The sequence below is a fragment of the Chinchilla lanigera genome, unplaced genomic scaffold (assembly GCF_000276665.1).
Source record: "Chinchilla lanigera isolate Chin_1 unplaced genomic scaffold, ChiLan1.0 scaffold00144, whole genome shotgun sequence".
NCBI classification, from domain to species: Eukaryota; Metazoa; Chordata; class Mammalia; order Rodentia; family Chinchillidae; genus Chinchilla; species Chinchilla lanigera.
In genome coordinates this window covers 2,102,093-2,122,275 of record NW_004955545.1, presented here as the reverse complement: position 1 = coordinate 2,122,275, position 20,183 = coordinate 2,102,093, and the positions used below count along the sequence as shown (strand labels likewise).

The 20,183-nt window shown below is 41.1% G+C and overlaps 1 protein-coding gene and 1 pseudogene across 3 annotated transcripts in view; one reads left to right on the top strand and one right to left on the bottom strand.

The window, feature by feature from the left end:
* The first annotated feature begins 1,863 nt into the window (after positions 1-1,863).
* Kiaa0907 (KIAA0907 ortholog) overlaps positions 1,864-20,183 on the top strand; it is a 19,973-nt gene continuing 1,653 nt past the window's right edge. For 2 of the 3 annotated variants that reach the window (XM_005411625.2, XM_005411624.2), the window contains exons 1-13: positions 1,865-1,982; positions 2,458-2,674; positions 6,718-6,846; positions 7,085-7,164; positions 9,845-9,897; positions 10,339-10,502; positions 11,304-11,515; positions 12,395-12,455; positions 14,673-14,730; positions 14,948-15,201; positions 17,320-17,499; positions 18,389-18,501; positions 19,335-19,426. In XM_005411625.2, coding sequence (XP_005411682.1) covers positions 1,945-1,982; positions 2,458-2,674; positions 6,718-6,846; positions 7,085-7,164; positions 9,845-9,897; positions 10,339-10,502; positions 11,304-11,515; positions 12,395-12,455; positions 14,673-14,730; positions 14,948-15,201; positions 17,320-17,499; positions 18,389-18,501; positions 19,335-19,426 — 1,651 coding nt within the window. In that variant the 5' untranslated portion in view covers positions 1,865-1,944. Of the gene's footprint in view, positions 1,983-2,457; positions 2,675-6,717; positions 6,847-7,084; positions 7,165-9,844; positions 9,898-10,338; positions 10,503-11,303; positions 11,516-12,394; positions 12,456-14,672; positions 14,731-14,947; positions 15,202-17,319; positions 17,500-18,388; positions 18,502-19,334; positions 19,429-20,183 lie in introns of those variants that run through there. The other variant, XM_005411626.2, reaches the window with a different exon arrangement.
* Positions 7,562-9,101, bottom strand: LOC106147336 (annotated as a pseudogene).

Sequence of the window (20,183 nt, the reverse complement as noted above, 5' to 3'; positions counted from 1 at the left end):
AAGAAATAAAGAAAAGAAAAGTAGTCCCTGTCTCAAAAAGACAGAAAAAAACCAAACAAACAGGCAAAAAGGTCATGCATGGTGGCGCACACCTGTAATCCCAGCACTCAGGAGGCTGAGGCAGGAGGATCGTTGTGATTTCGAGACTAGCCTTGGCTACAAAGTGAGCTCAAGGCCAGCCTGAACTGCATAGCGAGACTCCAGTCTCAGAAAAAAAAAAAAAAAAAAAAAAAAAAAAAGTAGTGTCTTACTTTATTTGATCTGAAGACTCCTTGCATTTCCAGAATACCGCAAATGTTGGAAATCTCTGGCTTTCAGAGTCAAGCTCCTCAGTATTCAAGACCTTTGATTATCCGCTCCCTTACATTCCATCTAGCACAGCAATAAATACTCAGGCCCTAGAACTGGGTGTTGCATAACCTATGCGTATCTCCACCTTCCCAGCCTCAGTTGGCTTGTTTAGCTTGTTTCCTTTTTTTTTTTTTTTTAAGAGAATAATAAAAAAAGAACAATAACAAAATACCAACAGCAGAGACAAAAACAAAACAAATAAAAAACAATAAAAATGATACAGGCTTTCAGAATAAAATGATAGGAATTAACAGTGGTTGTTACATTACATATTGTTATCTTCAACGAAGTTGCTGAGATTACTAGATGTAAGAATGCAAGATTGATCAAACCATTAAAGAGAATAAAAAAAATTAAACATGATACAGAGTATCACTAGACAAGATGGTATGATTTCACCAATGGTTGTCATATTGCATATTGCTGTCTTCAAATTAGTTGTTCAGATTACCAGATATAAGCACGCAAAATTGGTCAAAAGAAAAAAAAAGGCATTAATCGTTCCTTTCAAGCCGGGCGTGGTGGCGCACGCCTGTAATCACAGTACTCAGGAGGCTGAGGCAGGAGGATCATTGCGAGTTCGAGACCAGCCTGGGCTACAAAGTGGGCTCAAGGTCAGCCTGAACTGCATAGTGAGACCCAGTCTCAAAAAGACAAAAAAAAGAAAAAAAAATTGTTCCTTTCAATAAACCATTAGACATCAGCATAGCTTCCGTTTCTTCAATGCGCTACCAAATTGAGTAAGTTGTCTTCTTCAACTTTTATTTATCATATAAATATGTATTTGCCCTCATGCTACAATGAGAGGTAGCAGAAAAGGAGAACCGGCATCTTATTCATATTTTTTATACAGTATTTATATCCCCTGCCAGATATACAGAGGTAGAAAAACAAAAAAAAAAACCAGTTTGTGTGTGTGTGTGTGTGTGTGTGTGTGTGTGTGTGTTTTATATGCGTTATTTGTTTTGTTTTGTTTTTGTTTTTTTGAGGCAGGGTCTCACTATGTAGTTCAGGTTGGCCTGAACTCACTATGTAGCCTAGTCTGGCTTTGAACTTGTGATCCTCCTGCCTTAGCCTCCCAAGTGCTGGGATTATAGGTGTGTACCACCACACCCAGCAAAACCAGAACTCTTCAGTTGACATTTGGAACGAAACATTCCCTTTCCTAAATAGGTAACTGAAACGTTAAGTATGGAAATGCCATAAGAAGACTTTCCAGACTGAAGCTGGGACTCCACACAAATGAACATGAATTTGGGGAGAAACCTGTTTATTCCGATCCATGCGCATTGTCTTCTAGTCTTTCCGCTTGCCCACAACAAAGATGAATCCTTCTTGCTCCCCAGTCCGCTTTTAAATTGGACAAGCAACCATTTTTTTAAAGGGCAAAGCTCAAACCGGAAAGTCACACCCTACGCAGCCTTAGAAATGCCGAACGCCTTTAAATAACCGAGTGTCCAATTGGAATCTGCTTTGTCGCCGGAACCGCGCTGCCTCGCGACCGGAAGAGGCTGTGCGTCCGGGAGTTGGGGCGGAAGTGACGGGAAGCTGCTGGTGGAGTAGTTGGCGGGTGGTTGAGTGGAGCCGGTCGCCATGTCCGCGGGGAGCGCGACACATCCTGGAACTGGCGGGTAAAGCTTCTTGGGCCGGGGCGTAGCAGCAAGCACGAAGGCGCGGGAGAGGCGGAGGGCCTGCGGGAAGCTGTGTGCGGGTGGCGGGGCCCTTGAGCAGGAAGGCACTTTCCGGAAGGCCGGACTTCGGGGAGACGTGGAGCAGGCCGTAGGCCCCCGAAAAGGGCCGGCGGCGGGATCTGAGGGAGGAGGGAACCGGGGAGTTCACAAGGGCGAGCCAAGGAGAAGTCTAAAACGAGGTCGTGCAACATCGAGTAGAGTGTTTGGTTAAAGGCGACGGAGGGACGAAGTGGAAGTGGGAGAGGGTTGAAGACGGGGCTTGGGGAAATGTGATTAGGGAGAGGTGGACATTTTATACTTCGGAGGAGGCAGCTGTGGAGCACGACCCAGGGAAGAAGGAATGCTAAGGCGCAGAGAGGGCAGCATTACATAAATGAAGCTTTACGCTCTAACATTTTCCCTTTCCTACCTGTAGGCGCCGCAGCAAATGGGACCAGCCCGCTCCCGCCCCTCTTCTCTTTCTCCCGCCAGCCGCGGCGGGTACGGAGGTCACCAGCAGCGGGGGAAGCCCAGGGGCAGCCGCCGCTGCTCCCTCGGGAGCTTTGGACGCTGCCGCCGCCGTGGCTGCCAAGATCAATGCCATGCTTATGGCTAAAGGGAAGCTGAAACCAACCCAGAACGCTGCTGAGAAGGTATTCAGTGGGTCTGAGCTAATTGCAGTGTCAGTAGACTTTTTTTTTTTCCTGTCTTTTGGAGAAAGGGTCTCACTATGACGTTCAGACTGGCCTAGGGCTCACTTTGTAGCCCAGGCTGGTCTCAAACTCGAAATGATCCTCCTGCCTCAGCCTCCCAGGTGCTGGGGTTACAGGCATGTGCCACCATGCCCGGCCAGTAGACTTTTTAAAATCCTATACTCTCATCATCTTTTGTGTTAATGAAGTAGAGAACGGGTGCAGTAATTTTTTAGATCATTTAGTTTTGGAGTATTTCAGGTAGTATTTTGTCATACATTTTTACAAGGTGATTTTTATTGGATTGTATATTTTTGAACCAAATAGCTTATTTTTTCCATGTGCACGTGTAATCATTTAAACCATGGTAATGTCTTTGGATGCGTGTGCTTTTTTTCCTGAAATCAGAAAAAGACGTCCACAGCCAGGTTTGGTGTTGCAGGTCTGTAACCCCTCACTCCGGAAAGTTGAGGCAGGATTGGGTTTGAGCCCAACCTGGATAACTAGCCAGATCCTGTCTCATTTATTCATTCATTTATTTATTTACTGTTTTTTTTTGAGACAGGGTCTCCCTATGCAGTTCAGGCTGGCCTTGAGCTCACTTTGTAGCCCAGGCTGGTCTCAAACTCGAAATGATCCTCCTGCCTCAGCCTCCCAAATGCTGGGATTACAAGCGTGAGCCACCGGGAGTGGCCCCTGTCTCATTTAAAAAGGAGGGCTGGGAATGGAGTTCAGATCAAAGGTCCTACGTTTAATTCTCAGTAATGTAAAAAAAAAAAAAAAGGAAAGAAAAAGAAAAAACATTCAGGTAATTCATGAGCTTTGAACTGTCATCTGTAATTAGGATACATAGATGCTTAATGACTAAATGCAATTAAACATGACTAGGGGCTGGGGATTTAGCTCAGTGGCAAAGGGCCTGCCTGGCAAGCGCAAGGTCATGAGTTCGGTTCCCGGTACCAGAGAAAAACCAAAAAAAAAAAAAAAAAAAAAAACCCACTAAAATGGAGGTACAGTTTATATTGGCTGATTTTGTTGTTTTCATATAAATGGTGAAGGCATTGGTTTTTTTTTTTAAATATATAAAAATGAGTGATATAATTAGAATCTTAAAATCTTAAAACCTTTACTTTGCCATGAGATGCAAGAGTCTTACTATAAGGTAGTGATAGTAAAGAAAATATATAAAAATTTTTATTTTTATTTTTTTATTTATTTATTTTTTGTCTTTTTTTGAGACAGGATCTCACTCTGCAGTTCAGGCTGGCCTTGAGCTCACTTTGTAGCCCAGGCTGGTCTTGAACTCATAATGATCCTCCTACCTCAGTCTCCTGACTGCTGGGATTACAGGTGTGCGCTACCACGCCCGGCTAAAAATTTTTTAAAAAGATGTAGTGGCTGTTTATATTGTATGCTTTGTAAATTAAGAAAATTCTTGGTAACAGGTGAAAAATTCTTTGACATCAGGAAAATTACGCTCATGGAAATAAAATAATTTTTCCAAGGGCACAGACAATTCAGATGGCTTAAATTAAGATTTATCTCCCATAGTATTCCTGAAGAAGTAACATTTGAAAATGCAGTGTTTAACCAAGAGGTGGAGAGGGGGGAAAGGGGCATGAAAAGAATGAAGGTATGTTATGTATAGGTACTAACTTCCCACAATGAATGGAGTCATTATATGCTGCAAACATATACTAATAAAAATAAGCAGAAGTTATGCGATCAGAAAAAGAAAATGCAGTGCTTAGTGACCTTCCAGTTAGTTCAATGGTATGTTTATCCGCAAACCATAATCTCTTTGGATGTTTAGATACTAAAATTCTGCGGAGTTGGTCAGAATTTTGAGTAAAAATGCAATATTAATTATCTTGTTAATGGTTTGCAAAGATCATATGAACTGGTTGCCCATTGGTAAGGCCTGTGTGGAAAGATAAACACGTTGAGAAAGGTGGGGTACTACCTGAATATTCTTTGCCCAGGCTGGTCTTTGAACTTGTGATCTTCCTGGCTTAGCCTCCCAAGTAGCTGGGATTAATAGATACGCACCACCATGCCTGGCTGAATATTCATATTGTTAGCACTGGTGTTAATCTCTTAGATTCATGTTTGTTTCTCTCTCTCTCTCTTTTTTTTTTTTTTTTTTTAATTTGGTACCAGGAATTGAACTCATGACCTCAAGTTTGCCAGGCAGGTGCTTATGCTGCTGAGCGATATCCCCAGCACTTATGTTTGTTTCTCTAAAAAGTAATCTTTCAAATGATAGTTTGAACTCAATAGAAGGCAGCACAGTATATAAAAACTATATTTAGAATCATAGTATCTGTTTTATAGCTCTAATGCCCAGTAACTGGCTATATGGCTTTGACTTTTTAAGTGTTTCACGTAGGTAATATGTACCTCCACTGTCCGGTGCAATAATCTGCAGCCACATGTGGGGTATGTAAATGTGAATAGAATATAATGTAAAATTCACTTTTTTAATCACAGCTGCATTTGAAGGGCTCAGGAAACACCGCTGACTAATGGCAACCCTGTTGAATTGCTTAGATACAGAACACTTGCATTTTTATTTTAATTTTTTGAGTCAAACCCTTGCTGTGTAGTTCAGGCTAGCCTTGAACTTGGAGTACCTCCTGCCCCAGCCTCCTTAGTACTAGGATTACAGGTATATGCTGCCATGCCTGGCTCAAGAACACTTTATTATTATAGAAAGTACAGGTGGACAGTGTTGATATAATCTTTAATGGTAGTCATAAAGATTCAACAAGATAAAATATGTAAGTGACTACTGTAAGGGGCTGAATAAAGCTGAAGTGATACTGTGGAGTTTGTGTTTAGTTTTACTTTCATGTGTTAAAAAATGTGTCTGTGCTGGAAGTAAACAGTATTTTACCTTTCTTGAGCAGATTTGCTAGCCATCAGTTGCAAGAATGTACTCTGGCTGGGGATATAGCTGAGCAGCACAGCCCCTGCCTGGCAAGTGCAAGGTCCTGAGTTCGATTCCTGGTACAAAACAAACAAGAGTGCAGTCTTGGTACTATTTGCTCAGATACTCAAATTCAGCTATCTGGAGGTGTTTGTAGTTTAAATTGGAACCAAATCAGGCTGATAGGCCTGACTGGCTTTTCATCCGTTCTCTTTGTTCTTCTATGAGAGAGGGCAAAGGAATGATTGATTAGCTTCTTTTTTTTTTTTTTTGAGGCAGGGTCTCATTTTGCAGTTCATGCTGGCCTTGAACTCACTTTGTAGCCCAGGCTGTCCTCAAACTCACAATGATCCTCCTGCCTCAGCCTCTGGAGTGCTGAGATTGCAGGCATGCGCCACCATGCCTAGCTGATTAGCTGCAGTTTAAGGGTTTTTTAAACCATTGCAAGGATGAATTAGTTGGGTTGGGTGTGTGGTAGCTATAGGATTTACACAAAGGCAATGTTTTTGTTGAATGTATGAGATCTATGGGTTGTGTGCATTCTTTTTGCTTTTTATATTTTACATGCACAGCCAGTCAAGCGGTAAAACATCAGAACTTGGGACCCTTTAATTTTCCTTTTAGAAATTAGAAGTTCTGGCCCGGCATGGTGACACACATCTGTAAGTCCAGCATTTGGGAGGCTAAGGCAGGATTGTTGTGAGTTTGAGGCCAGCCTCGGCTACGTAGTGAGTTCAGGGCCAGCGTGAACTACAGAATAAGACCCTGTCTCAAATAAAATAGAACTTTTTATTTATAAAGTTTCTGTAATGATGTGGCCATACACACACGCACACACAGACAGAGCCAAGGTTACAAAGAACCTGATGGTGGCCATCAGATAGATGAATTAATTTATTGTTATTTTGGTGAGGCTTTATGTCTCTTATTCCACTTATAAGTGTAGCAATAAAAATATATTGCAGGTAGGTAAAGGAAAAAAGGTGGGGAGGTGGTGGAACTTGGGAAGGGATATTTGAAAACCAGACAACTAAAAGACATTATCATGTAAACTTTTTAATTTTTCTTTCTGTAGCTTCAAGCCCCTGGAAAAGGCCTAACTAGCAATAAAAGCAAGGATGACCTGGTGGTAGCAGAAGTAGAAATCAATGATGTGCCTCTGACGTGTAGGAACTTGCTGACCCGAGGACAGACTCAAGACGAGGTGTGGAGGGTTGTGTGACTCTGGGAGAGGAGGGAGGTGAATTGAGTAAAAGACACCTCCGAACAAAGCAGAGACACAAATATTTGAATGGGTTTGGTCCTAAATCAGAGTTGGGTTTAATATATGTGTTTATGGGTTATAGTGTCATGCTTTGTTTGGTACGTATACATTATCTTTTCAATACATTATTATGTTTGGTACATATACATTATCTTTTCAATAAAAAATTTCCTTTTAGATCAGCCGACTTAGTGGGGCTGCTGTGTCCACTCGAGGGAGGTTCATGACGACTGAAGAGAAGGCTAAAGTGGGACCAGGGTGTGTATACTACCCTTTGGCTTGGGGCTGGTTGGGATATGACTCGCATCAGCTTCCGTTCTGTTTGTTTTTTTCCGGTGCTGGGAATCGAACTCATGACCTTGTGCTTGCCAGGCAGGTGCTGGGCCGCCAAGCTAAATCCCCAGCCCCCAGCTTCCATTCTGAACACAGATTTCAGTATGTGTAAACTGTAGCTTGTGGGTGGCTGTGTGTTTGTACATATGTGCATATGTGTTGTGGCAGAGTTTGGGGCATCTCAAGTATAAGAAATGTTGGGAACTCACTTATGTTCCTATCGTTGTGGTGTTGGAATTGGGGTTAAAGCCAAGGTCTTCACATTGAGCTATATTGTCCATCTGTCTGTCTGTGTCTTTTTTTTTTTTTGTTTTACTTGCATTTATTTTATGCTTAATTTATTCCTGTGCCATAAGTTTTTTTTTTTTTTTTTTTCTTTCTGTTTCTTCAGAGATACCTTTTTCTTCTGTGCAGCTTCCTCCTCTGGTTTAGGAACAATTTGTTCCTTTTCAGTAAAGATCATCTCAGTATGGCAGGGGGAGCTCATGTATGGGTTAGTCTGGCCGTGAGCTCTATAAGTACCACGGTGCATCTTGGATGCTTTGTCCACCTGGATATGTCCGACGACCAGAGAGTCTACATCTAAACCCCTGAGTTCAGCATTACTCTCTATTTTTAAGCATGTGCAGCAAAAATTCAGCACTCTTTGGGCCACCGACCCTGTGTCCAGCCTCACTGTTTGGCCTGGGCACACCTCCCATCTCCACCATTGTAATGCTGGAATGGCACACATTGCTTTTTTTTTTTTTATTTTAAAGAGAAGTTAAAAAAAGAACAATAGCAAAATGTCAACAACATAGAAACAAAGCAGAGCAAAGACAATGGTACAGGGTTTCAGAACAAAATGCTAGGGATTAACAGTGGTTATTACATATTTTTATCTTCATCGAAGTTGGTCAGATTATCAGATGTAAGAATGCAAGGTTAATCAAACCATTAAAGAGAATAAAAAATAAAAACAAATTATAAACAATGCAAAGTTTCACCAAACAAGATGATAGGATTTCAACAACGGTTATTATGTTGCATATTGTTCTCTTCAAAGTAGTTGTTCAGATTAGCAGATATAAGCATGCAAAATTGGTCAATAAGGAAAGAATGAAAGAATTAACTAATGAAAGAATTAACTAAAGAATTAATTAATTCCTTTCAGTAAACCATTAGACATCAGCAGTACAGTTATCCCAGCCATCCTTCTGTATGCATATATATTTTTTCCCTTCCTTCTTTTTTTTTCCGGTACTGGGAATCGAACTCATAACCTCATGCTTGCCAGGCAGGCATTGTGCCACTAAGCTAAATCCCCAGCCCCTTTCCCTTTCTTTCTTTTTCTTCTTTCCCTCATCTCAGTTGTTTCCTCTTTTGAGCAATTTCTTTCCTTTGCCCAACATCTATTGCATGTTTTGAGTTCCACTTATTCTTTCATGTTCTTACACTAGGCAGACAACATGATGTCTACACATGTGAGTCCAATTTATTTCACTTCACATTGCTTCTTCAATGTGACATCCTTCAAATACTTGGTAGCCTTTCGGACGTGCATACCCTGATGGCCTGGGTAGTTTCACAAGTGTTCTTAAAGTGAACGCAAAGGTTTGAACCCCTCAATTTGCATGATATTGTGGGGTTTTCTGGATCAAGAGAGTAGTAAACCATTTTCACAGGTCACCTCAGGCCGCTTACATGAAGGGGCTGTCTTATTTATTGAGAGCCCAGCCTGTACAACATAAGACCTTCTGTCTTATTTATTTATAAGAGAAGGTCTTGCCATATTGTACAGGCTGAGCTCAAACTTGGTGGTCTTTCTGCCTTATTCTCTGAAAGTAGTGGGATTATAGACCTGTGTTACCATTCACAGCTTTTTTTTTTTTTTTTCTGTCTTTTTGAGACAGGGTTTCACTGTGTACTTCAGACTGACCTCAAACTCACAGTGGTCCTCCTGCCTCCTGAGTGCTGGGATTATAGGCATGTACCACCATTCTCATCACAACCACCATGCCTGGTGCCCATTATTTTGTATCACCAGGAGCACATTTGCGTATAACCTATTAGACAATAGAAAGAATTCTGTGCATTTGTTTGCAGTGCTGGAAATGGAACCTAGGGGTGCTCTACCACTGAACTACATCCTCACTAAGGTGTTTAGGCTGGCTTTGAATTTATAGTTTTCCTGCTTTAGGTTCTCAGTAGCTAGGATAACAGAACTACATCCTGTTCTTTTTTCTTTCTTTTTGGAGACAGTGTCTCACTGTGTAGTCCAGACTGACCTTGAACTTGCTTATGTAGCCCACACTGGCTTCAAACCCTTGGTGAACCTCCTGCCTCAGCCCTTTAGTGCTGGGATTACAGGCATGCACCACCTCGTCCAGCTGCATCCTGTTCTTGACCTTATTTCCTCTGATGGAATGACAACACTAATGAGCCCCTGTGAAGACTGAAGCCGTACGTGGGCAGTTAATGTGTTTCCCACCTATAAAATTGTTTGCCGATATTAGCGGTAGCTTTTTTTTCCCCTAACCTGGAAACTTTATTTAAATTTGTTGACCCATTTAACTCCTTTGGTTTTGACCAGTCTGAATTCATTTAGCCTTTTCTGTCTTTATAGGGATCGTCCATTATATCTTCACGTTCAGGGACAGACACGGGAACTGGTAGACAGTAAGTAATGTTTTGGCTTACATAACATTTTGTGAAGAGCAGAGCACGCGCTGTGTATAAATACCTGATGGCTGCTCTTGTTTGTGAATTACGTACCAGTGTGTATGGGGCTTTAGAGAGTGAGAAGTCACAAGTTTGGGTAACTTAAACAATGGGTTAATGCTTAAGAAATTCAGCATTGGCCTTGTGTGTATGTGTGTGTCTTTGTGTGTGTTTTCTAGTAGGAGTAAGGATTGAATCCCGGACCTTTCTGTTCTGTTGTTTTTTTTTTTTTTTTTTTTTTGAGGCAGGGTCTTGGTAAGTTGCCTAGCTTGAGTTCAAACTTGAAGTCCTTGTGCCTCAGCCTTCTAGAGTGCTGGAATCACAGCACTGGTCTGGCCTATCATGCACTAGAACTTTCATTTCTTTGGTATAGTATCTTACTGTTTGTTTTCTTCCTAGGAGCTGTAAACCGAATCAAAGAAATTATCACCAACGGGGTAGTGAAGGCTGCGACAGGGACAAGTCCAACTTTTAACGGCGCAACAGTCACTGTCTATCACCAACCAGCACCAATTACGCAGCTGTCTTCAGCAGTTAGCCAGAAGCCTCCTTTCCAGTCAGGGGTAGGTTTTGGCCAGAGCTCATTACTCCTATCAAAATGATCCATGTTAAGAGGTACATATGAAGAAAAAAAAATGCAATAGTGAAATTCCAGTTTGAGCTGTCTGCTGTTGGTGGTCTGCTATGGGTTCTCTATGTTTCCAAATGTCATAGCACGGAGATGGCTAAGTCAAAGAGTGTGCACATTGCACCATGTGAAGATGGTGGTTTAATTTGTATTTGTAGACCTGGTGGCCACTGGAGGACCAAGAAGGCTGAGTCTGATGAAGCAAGACTTTGCTGATACACTCCTCCTAGAGAAAGGGGTTGGAGAGAGCAGCCCAAATTGGAGAAAGTCACAGGGCTGACTGTACTACCCAACATTCTACTCCAGTTTACAGCACGTTGTCTTTACTATAATTTTTGTTTGAATGACTTAACATTAATTGGAGGGAAAAGGGTGTGCATTCTCGTTACTAGATCCAAGGCTTTTTGCCTTGTGAATGTTTTTTGCTAAGCAGAATAAGGTCTGTATAGGTAAGGTACATGTATTAACATGGAAGGCTTTATTTTTATTTTTTTATTTCCTTCAGGGCTTTCCTTCAAGGTCTTGAGTATGTTAGGCTTGCTAGGCGGGTGCCCTATCCCTGAGCCACACACTCCTGAAGTTCTTATTTAAATTAAACTCCTTGATAGGGTTTCCTGTAGAAATTATAGGGGTACTTCTAGAAGTGATCAAAAGTATCTGAAGGATTAATATATTTTGTGTAATTTCTGTAAGATTAGGATTTAATTTTTATATTCTCTGTTATATCTTTTTACAGATGCATTATGTTCAAGATAAATTATTTGTGGGTCTGGAACATGCTGTGCCCACATTTAATGTCAAGGAGAAGGTGGAAGGTCCAGGCTGCTCCTATTTGCAGCACATTCAGATTGAGACAGGTGCTAAAGTCTTCCTGAGGGGCAAAGGTTCAGGCTGCATTGAACCAGCATCCGGCCGAGAAGCTTTCGAACCTATGTATATTTACATCAGGTATGGGCGGGTGAGGTGGAGGACATTTAAATCTTCGTTAGTCTGTATAGATTGGAATGATTCAGAAGGAACAAGAGTAAGGCTTAATAGCAGCATGAGGGATTTGAATAAATACTGGGAGTAATCACTTTATAAGTAATTGATGCAAATAACTGAATTAGGAAGCATGATTATATCTTTAGTGTTCAAGTCATTAAGTTTTATACAAGTTTGTGATCGTAAAGTGAGTTGTGAAAAGCCTAATATTAAAACTTTCATTAACACCTATATTAGTGTATTTTATGATCTTTAAATGTTTTTATATCAAGAAGCATCATTACCCAAACAGACCAATAAAATATTTGTGGTAATTATATATCAATTATATCCCTTTCTTTGGTGAAAGAGTCTCATGCAGTTTAGGTGGACCTTGAACTCATTGTGTAGCTGAGGCTGGCCTTGAACCATGGTGGTCCTCTTGCCTCAGCCTCCTGAGTGCTGGGAGTACGCAGGTGTGCACCACACGCCCACCTTTGCTTTTTTTGTTTGTTCTCCAATTACATGTTAAAAGGCTTATATAATGTTATTTATGTTCCTACTTTATGATTTCCAGAGGCTAGATATAAAAGAGCATGAAGGCTGGGTGTGGTGGCATATGCCTGTAATTCCAGCACCCTGGGAGGCTGAGGCAAGAGAATTGAAAGGTCAAGCCCAGCTTCAATTATTTAGCAACTTAAGTGTGGAAATATGAAAAGACTTGAGATGTAGCTCAGTGCAGAGGGCCTGGGTTCAATTGCCAGTACCAAAAAAAAAAAAAACACCCCGTGTGAAAATGGATATAGAATTCTTCATCCTTTATTTTTCCTCATATTTGAATTCCTGATTGATACTTTTTTTCAGTCATCCTAAATCAGAAGGCCTGGCTGCTGCTAAGAAGCTCTGTGAGAATCTCTTGCAAACAGTGAGTTTGTGTGTGTGTGTGTGTGCGCGCGCGCATGCGTGTGCACGTGCATGTGTATGTACGCTGGGGACTGAACCCTGGGCTTTATACATGCTAAGCATGCATTTATGTCTGAGGTAACCATCCTTCCTTTTATCCCCAACAAGTTACATTTGTCTGGTACTCATTCAGAAGAGCTGCTGCTATTTTGGAGTATTTTTTAATCTACCTATATTAGCTTCTTGGGCCACCATACCAATATGTCGTAAGTTGGGTGGACTGAAAGAATACAAATTCATTTTGTGACACTTTAGGAAAAAGGAGTCTGAAATCAAGGTCCTGGCAAGATTATTGGTTCTCTTAGAATGTTGTTTTACTACTAAGGATTGAACCCAGGGCCTCACATTTACTAAGCACACACTACCCGTGAGCTTCACCGCTAGCTCCTTTTGGAATCTTTGAGAGAGAGTCCTTTGTTTTGATGATTGTGTTGGCATTCTTTGGGTTGTCAGTCTAAAGAATACAGTAGTAGAGCTATGACAGTTTTTAACCAATTAGCAGCTGGGGATGGTGGCACATGCTACTAATACCAGCACTGAGGCAAGAGGATCCCTGGGAGTTTGAGGCCAGCCTGAACTACATAGAGAGTGTAGAGTAGGGGTGTAACTTAGTGGGAAGGCTCTGAATTATATCCTCAACACTGAAAAAAGTTATGACTTATTTGGTAGCACTTAAAGAAAATCAGCTTTAGGGGCTGGGGATTTAGCTTAGCGGCAAAAGCGCCTGCCTGGCAAGTGCAAGGTCGTGAGTTCGGTTCCCGATACCGGAGAAAAACCAAAAAAAAAAAAAGAAAAAAAAGAAAATCAGCTTTCGGGTTGAATTATGTTGAACCTTGTGTTCTTTGGTATTTAAAGGGACCTTTTTGGGAAGCTGATGTTTGCTTTTGTGCATATTACCAGATTACCAACACTTGTATCAAATAATTTCCTTGATAATCTTGTTTATTGGTACTTGAAGTTACAGATTTAGTCAAATGCCTTGAATTAGAGAACAGATTGGAGCTGGGCATGGTGGCACACGCCTGTAATCCCAGCACTTGAGAGACTGAGGCAGGAGGATTGCTTCCAGTTCTAGGCCAGCCTGGTCTACAGCGTGAATTCAAGGCCAGCCTGAACTATATAACAAAACCCTGTCTCAAAAAAGACAAAAAATAAAAACAGATTGGAGAAATTGGAAACTCCTTTGAGAACATATCACCCAGTAAATACAAACAAGTTTTCACTAGTTGCACTAGTAGTTTAGAAATTTCCTAATTGCAAACCTTCTGTGGCTTTCTGAAGGATTTTGAACCCCAGAATTAAGTCTAGTTTGGGGATGTTAGGATTATATATGTTCCTGATTTCTAAAACTTGGCTTAATCACTTACAGGTTTGTCTTACTCATATTTAGGTCAGGACAGCAATGAAAATTTATCGAGGAGGGCACTATCACTGAGCTATATCTGCAGGAATTATGTGCCACCGTGCCCCCCCTTGACACAGGGTCAGTATGTAGTTCAGGCTGGCCTTAAACTCACTAGCCGAAAAAACCTCAATGGTCCATCTGCCTCAGCCTTCCAAACAGCTGGGATTACAGTTTGTCCTCACACCCAGCTTAATGAAAATATTTTACGGTTTTTTTTTGTTTTGTTTTTTTTCTGTTTTCGTTTTTTTTCCAGTACCAGGAATCAAACTCAGGACCTTGTGCTTGCCAGGCAGGCGCTGTGCTGCTGAGCTAAATCCCTAGCCCCCAAAATATTTTAATAGTTTTGGCCCTAAAATTATTTTTTAAATTATTTATTTATTTATATTTTTTGTCTTTGTGAGACAGGGTCTTGCTATGCAGTTCAGGCTGGCCTTGAACTCACTTTGTAGCCCAAGCTGCTCTCAAACTCACAACGATCCTCTTGCCTTAGCCTGCTGAGTGCGGGGATTACAGGTGTGTGCCACCACACCCGGCCCTCTTTTTTTTTTTTTTCGTTGAGACAGCGTCTCACTATGCAGTTCAGGTGGCCTTGAGCTCACTTTGTAGCCCAGGCTGGCCTCAAACTCAAACTGATCCTCCTGCCTCAGCTTTCCAAGTGCTGGGATTACAGGCGTGCACCACTACGCCTGGCAAGCCCTAAATTTATTTCATCAGACTGTTACAAATAGTCAATTGGGACTGTCTTATGTTAATTTGTTTTCCCCTCTCTCCCAGGTTCATGCTGAATATTCTAGATTTGTGAATCAAATTAATACTGCTGTACCCTTACCAGGTATGTGTGTTTGGAAGTGTTTAAAAATACTTTGCTAGTGATGTTAGGTGTGAGACTAGACTGTGCCAGATTACTGGTAATGTTCCCTTCAGCTTAGGTTAATTTGGAGAGCCATTCGTGCTTCAGTGTTTTTCTTCCGTAGATAGTAAGTTTAATGTTCAGCTAAAATGTCTCATTCTGCTGCAGCTGATTAAACACTTTTTTTCTTCCCCCTCAGGCTATTCACAACCCTCTGCTATAAGTAGTGTCCCTCCTCAGCCACCATATTATCCATCCAATGGCTATCAGTCTGGTTACCCTGTTGTTCCCCCTCCTCAGCAGCCAGTTCAGCCTCCCTATGGAGTACCAAGCATAGTGCCACCAGCTGTTTCACTGGCACCTGGAGTCTTGCCAGCTTTACCTACCGGAGTCCCACCTGTGCCAACACAATACCCGATAACACAAGTTCAACCTCCAGTTAGCACTGGACAGGTAAGATGCCAGAGTCTGCAACATGGCTGCCATTGGAATTAGGGAAAACTGGAGGCAGGTGGTATTCCAGATACAAACCATGTCATGTGACTGGTTTTTTTCCTGCCATCTTGTATGTTCCCACGATGAGCCTGCCTGAGTACTTTGTCGTGTGTGCATGTTTATACATCACCCTAAAGTGTACAATTACTTTTAAAATTCTCGGCACCGAATAGCTGTTGGAAGTGGAAATGTTCAGCAGTTTTTGTTAAGGGCCATATGGTAAATATTTTAGGATTTTTGGGTCAAGTAGAATGGCACAACTACTGTATTCTATTGTAGCAACAAAGCAACCATAGACAAAGCGTAAACAAATGAGGTGGCTGTACGCACTAGAACTTTATTTATAATAATGAGTGCTGTTTCAGAATCCTGTTCGCCATTTTGTGGGCATAGTTTGTCTACTGTTCGCTTTGCAGTGTTAACTTAGTTGTCAGGGAAAGGGAGGCTGGTCTGTAGCATACCTCTCACTGGTTGGAACTGAGTTGGCAGTTTTGCTTTTAGAAACTACATAAACAGATATTCCTAACCTAAGATTGATGAACTTTCTAATCATTTTTTTTTTATTCCGGGAACTGAACTCAGGACCTTTCACTTGCCATTGATCTGTATCCCTGGCCCTGAATTTTCTAATCTTAAGGATTATAAATGCTGATAGGTTTCTTTATAACTCCTTAAATTATGTAAGACAGTGAAATTTTAGAAAAGAGTAGGTGCCTAGCTCATCTGGGTGAGTTAGACACTCACTGAGAGGGAGACAGCAGGGAGACTTGAGAGCATGGTAGTGGATTTATGGTGGGCCCTTGTGTGTGGGCCTCTCATCGTGTACCCCATGCCAGGGTAACGGTGGCCTCTAACCATTGCCCAGCTTCACTGCCTGTGGACTGTGAGCACTGAAGAAGGTTGCACAGCTTCTAACAGCGTATTCCCCAGCATATGGGCTGGGTGTGGTGGCGCTTACCTGCAGTCCCCATACCCTAGCAGATTGAGTGATGAAGATCTCAAGTTCAAGACTAGTTTAGCAGTTGCCTAAAACATTGACGAAGGCCTGGAGATAAAGCTCACTGTGCAAAGGCCCTGGATTCAGTCCCTGCTACCACAAAAACGGGGCATTTGAACTAAATTCTGCTTGTAATTCCTAGTCAGAATTACATTTAGTAAAATCTGTAGCCCTCAGCTTCGAGCTACAGCCTTTTGTAATTGGGAGGTAGTACGGCACAGGGATGTTAAGAGTTAGCTTGCTAGAGTTCATCGTGCTTTCCCTTTTTTGAGCTGTGTAATCTTGGGATATAATTGGACCTGTTTAGGGTTTGAATTTTTTTAGATGTAAAAATGGACATAATAAAAATCTCAAAAGTTTATACTGATTAAGATGAATCAAGCAGTCAGTAAATATTTGAGACTGGGCTTGGTGGTGCACATCAGTAATCCCAGCACTCAGGAGGCTGAGGCTAAAGGGTTGCTGCAAGTTTGGGGCTAGTCTGCACTGTATATATAATAGTGAGACCACATCTCAAAAAAAAAGAAAAGTAAAAGCTGTTCATTAGTAATTCCTTTATATGTACTTACTTTTCTCTAATACGTACTGTGTGTTGAATCCCCCTGTTGCCTTTTTGGAATAACCTCTTAAAGACTAGTCAGACTTTTGATATGGTAATTCAGTAACCATGGAAATAGTAAATGAAGTTGCCTCTGCCACAAGCATTAACAGTGTATGTGGTACAGAAAGAGCTAATCACATTGATGAAAGAACTTTAAATAAGAGGCTTCTGAACTGAGTAAGTGGCTGGAGTTCTTATTGTTTATTAATGTTCATGTTTATTCTTAATACCCCAAGTGCACAAGTGGTTTTTCCTGGGAAGTTAAAGAACTGTCTGTAGATTGTCACTTTCCTGTTTCCCTGGGATAAAGGTGGGAAGGCTAGGTGATGCTGTTGCCAGAGTATATAGGAAGGAGGTGAAGGCCCTGAAGTTGAAAAATATATACATACTGATCGTGACAGCACTTGCTGATCATTTAGTCAGTCATTAGTTGGACAGCCTCACACTTCTTTTCCTCTGTGGTTTGTTTTGGTCCCAGAGTCCAATGAGTGGTCCTTTTATTCCTGCTGCTCCTGTCAAAACTGCCTTGCCTGCTGGCCCTCAGCCCCAGCCCCAGCCCCAGCCCCAGCCACCACTCCCATCGCAGCCCCAGGCACAGAAGAGGCGATTCACAGAGGAGCTACCAGATGAACGGGAATCTGGACTTCTTGGCTATCAGGTTAAATAAAATACCCTGTCTTCCTTTCCTTGTCTTACCCTCTTACTTTATTCTCCCTTTAAAGAAAGATACATTTACATCTATATCAAGTATCCTAGTACTAAGATTTCTGCTTTCTAGAATCCATTTAGCTTAAGATTTTATTCTTGAAGAATTAATTTCTTTGGAGTGGATTTTGTCATTGGGATCATTGTGATAAGTAATTACAGAGCTCCATTTAGAGAGAAGTCTCATAACTAACGTCTGGAAGGATTTATCAAGAATTCTGTGTTTCCTGTATTGATACAGTAGACTCATGAACGCCTCTGATTGTCTTTTCTACATATATTACAAGAAGCTGTCAGTCTACCTATATATGTTTCCCTTTGACTTAATTTGCTATTCCCTTTGGCTCTTATTTTTAAAAAAGAGAGAGAATGATTTTTTGAGAACCTCTTACCTGCTAGCTCCCTGTCCTAGGAAAAAACTTGCCAGAAGAATAAGGTCTGGTATAATAGCTTTCTAGTAGATCCCTTGCCTAGCACGTGAGCCCCTGGGTTTAGTCTCTGACACCTCAAATGCTTGGTGCAATTTTATCAGAAGCACCTTTACATCTTGTCAGAACCCTTGGGGAATTCTTAAGTCACAGCATTTTTATAGTTAAAACTAGGCTTTTAGAAAACAGTTGACTTATGGCCAATCAGTTGAAAGCATAGCATAGAGGTACAGCATGCCTGAGCTCTACAGAAAAATCCCTACTTTGACTAAACACCAAATCCCAGCGTATGTAGTACAGTTTAATTTATTTCAATTTATCAGAAAGATGAGACACTTGACAGTTACATTAAGGAGCTGAAGTCAATACAGCAGTTGTAGATTTGCTAATGCCACTGTATTTTTCTGCTCATAGCATGGACCCATTCATATGACTAATTTAGGTACAGGCTTCTCCAGTCAGAATGAGATCGAAGGAGCAGGATCGAAGCCAGCAAGTTCCTCAGGCAAAGAGCGAGAGAGGGACAGGTAAGTCAGTAGGAACAATCACATGAATACATTCATATGTTACTTCTCTACACCATTAGTATGGATAGTGATCATTGCTACGAGCTGAGCTTCGGTGTTCTGAACTGAAATGACATCGTTTGAATCAAATAAACTGTTGTAATTGAAGCAGTAGTGGAAATTAAGTGTGTTTCACTTTGTTAGAAACATTACATCCAGCTGTGAATAGTGCAGTATTCACTTGTTCAAGCATCTGCATTTATAGTGGTACCTCTCTGTTCGTGAACTTAATTCTTTCCACAATTCTGGTCGCTAGACAAGAACCAAATCAAATTTCCCCATAAGATCAACATTGAACCTAACATTGATTTTGATGCACTTTTCATCCAATTTGGTTTGTGACCAGACTCGTGGAAAGAATTAAGTTCATGAAGCAAGGTACCACTGTACCGTTATTGTCTCCATCTTCACGATTTTCCTGAGTCAATGGTAACAGAGGGGTTACACTGGCATTTTTACTGCTTTAGGAACACAAATTGCTATGGGTGGAAAAACTTGAATGGGAGGACATCCAGTGTTTAAAGTCTCCTTTCTTAGATTGTTACTTTTATCTTCATAAGAGGAAGCTAACTTCTTCCTGCAGTGCTTCATTCTGTTTTTGGTGTGGCTTCACTATGTAGACAGGCTTTATAACGTTAATAAGCTTAATGGTTTGAAGAACAAGGACAAGGGAAGGATAATTAATGGTAAAGTGAGCAAAGGATTGTCTATAAACATTGTTAAACTTCTCTTACCTACTGGAGAAGTTAAAAATTTTAGTTTGTCTGAGAGAAGTGTTCATTTTCTTTTCACAGGCAGTTGATGCCTCCACCAGCCTTTCCAGTGACTGGAATAAAAACAGAGACTGATGAAAGGAATGGGTCTGGGACCTTACCTGGGAGCCACGGTGAGTAAGGTGTAGCGGGGGAAATAGGGAGTAAGATTGATCTTAATCTGTTAATTTTCTAACCTGATGTTCATTCAGGTGTTTAATCCAACCTCTATAACCTACTGGCTAATGAGAATACTTGTGGTTTGGTTTTTTTGGTTTTTTTTTTTTTTTCTTTATGAGAGCAGCATACAGTTATGCAGGATTTTATTTTCAAACACCGTGTGTCTAGAAGAGTCAGTTGGCTTATTTTATACATAGCATCAGTGACATTAAAACCCTAGGAAATACTAATGATCAGTAGGTTATTTCAAAGTTCTGTTGCCAGTGTTGTCTGAAAGTGATCTGCTACAGACTTAATAAAGATTGATTTTTCATAAAGATTGCTTCTTCTTTGTATTGGGAGCTGAGTCACATACCCCTTGTTGCCTGAGGCTGTTACAGGATCCCAGAACTCTAAATCCTATAGTTGGTGCATGGGGTCGATTTTGTTCTTTGCCTGTAGTTGTAATAAAAACAAACAGAAGAAAATACATTTTTTTCTTTTCTTGACTTCTTTTCTTTTAACTCTAAAAGGTGAAATGTCAGCCCCCAAAGACTCATTTGCTAACTTTCCTTTTTTTCTCTTTTTTTTTTTTTTTTTTTGTTTTTCTCCTGTCTCTTGCAGCTTACTTACATGCTTCTGGTGGATTCACATTTGCTGATGCTGGTGCTGTTTTTCGTGTGATCTTCAACATTTTTGGGTGACCATGACCCTGTGACCTCAAAATGGTGT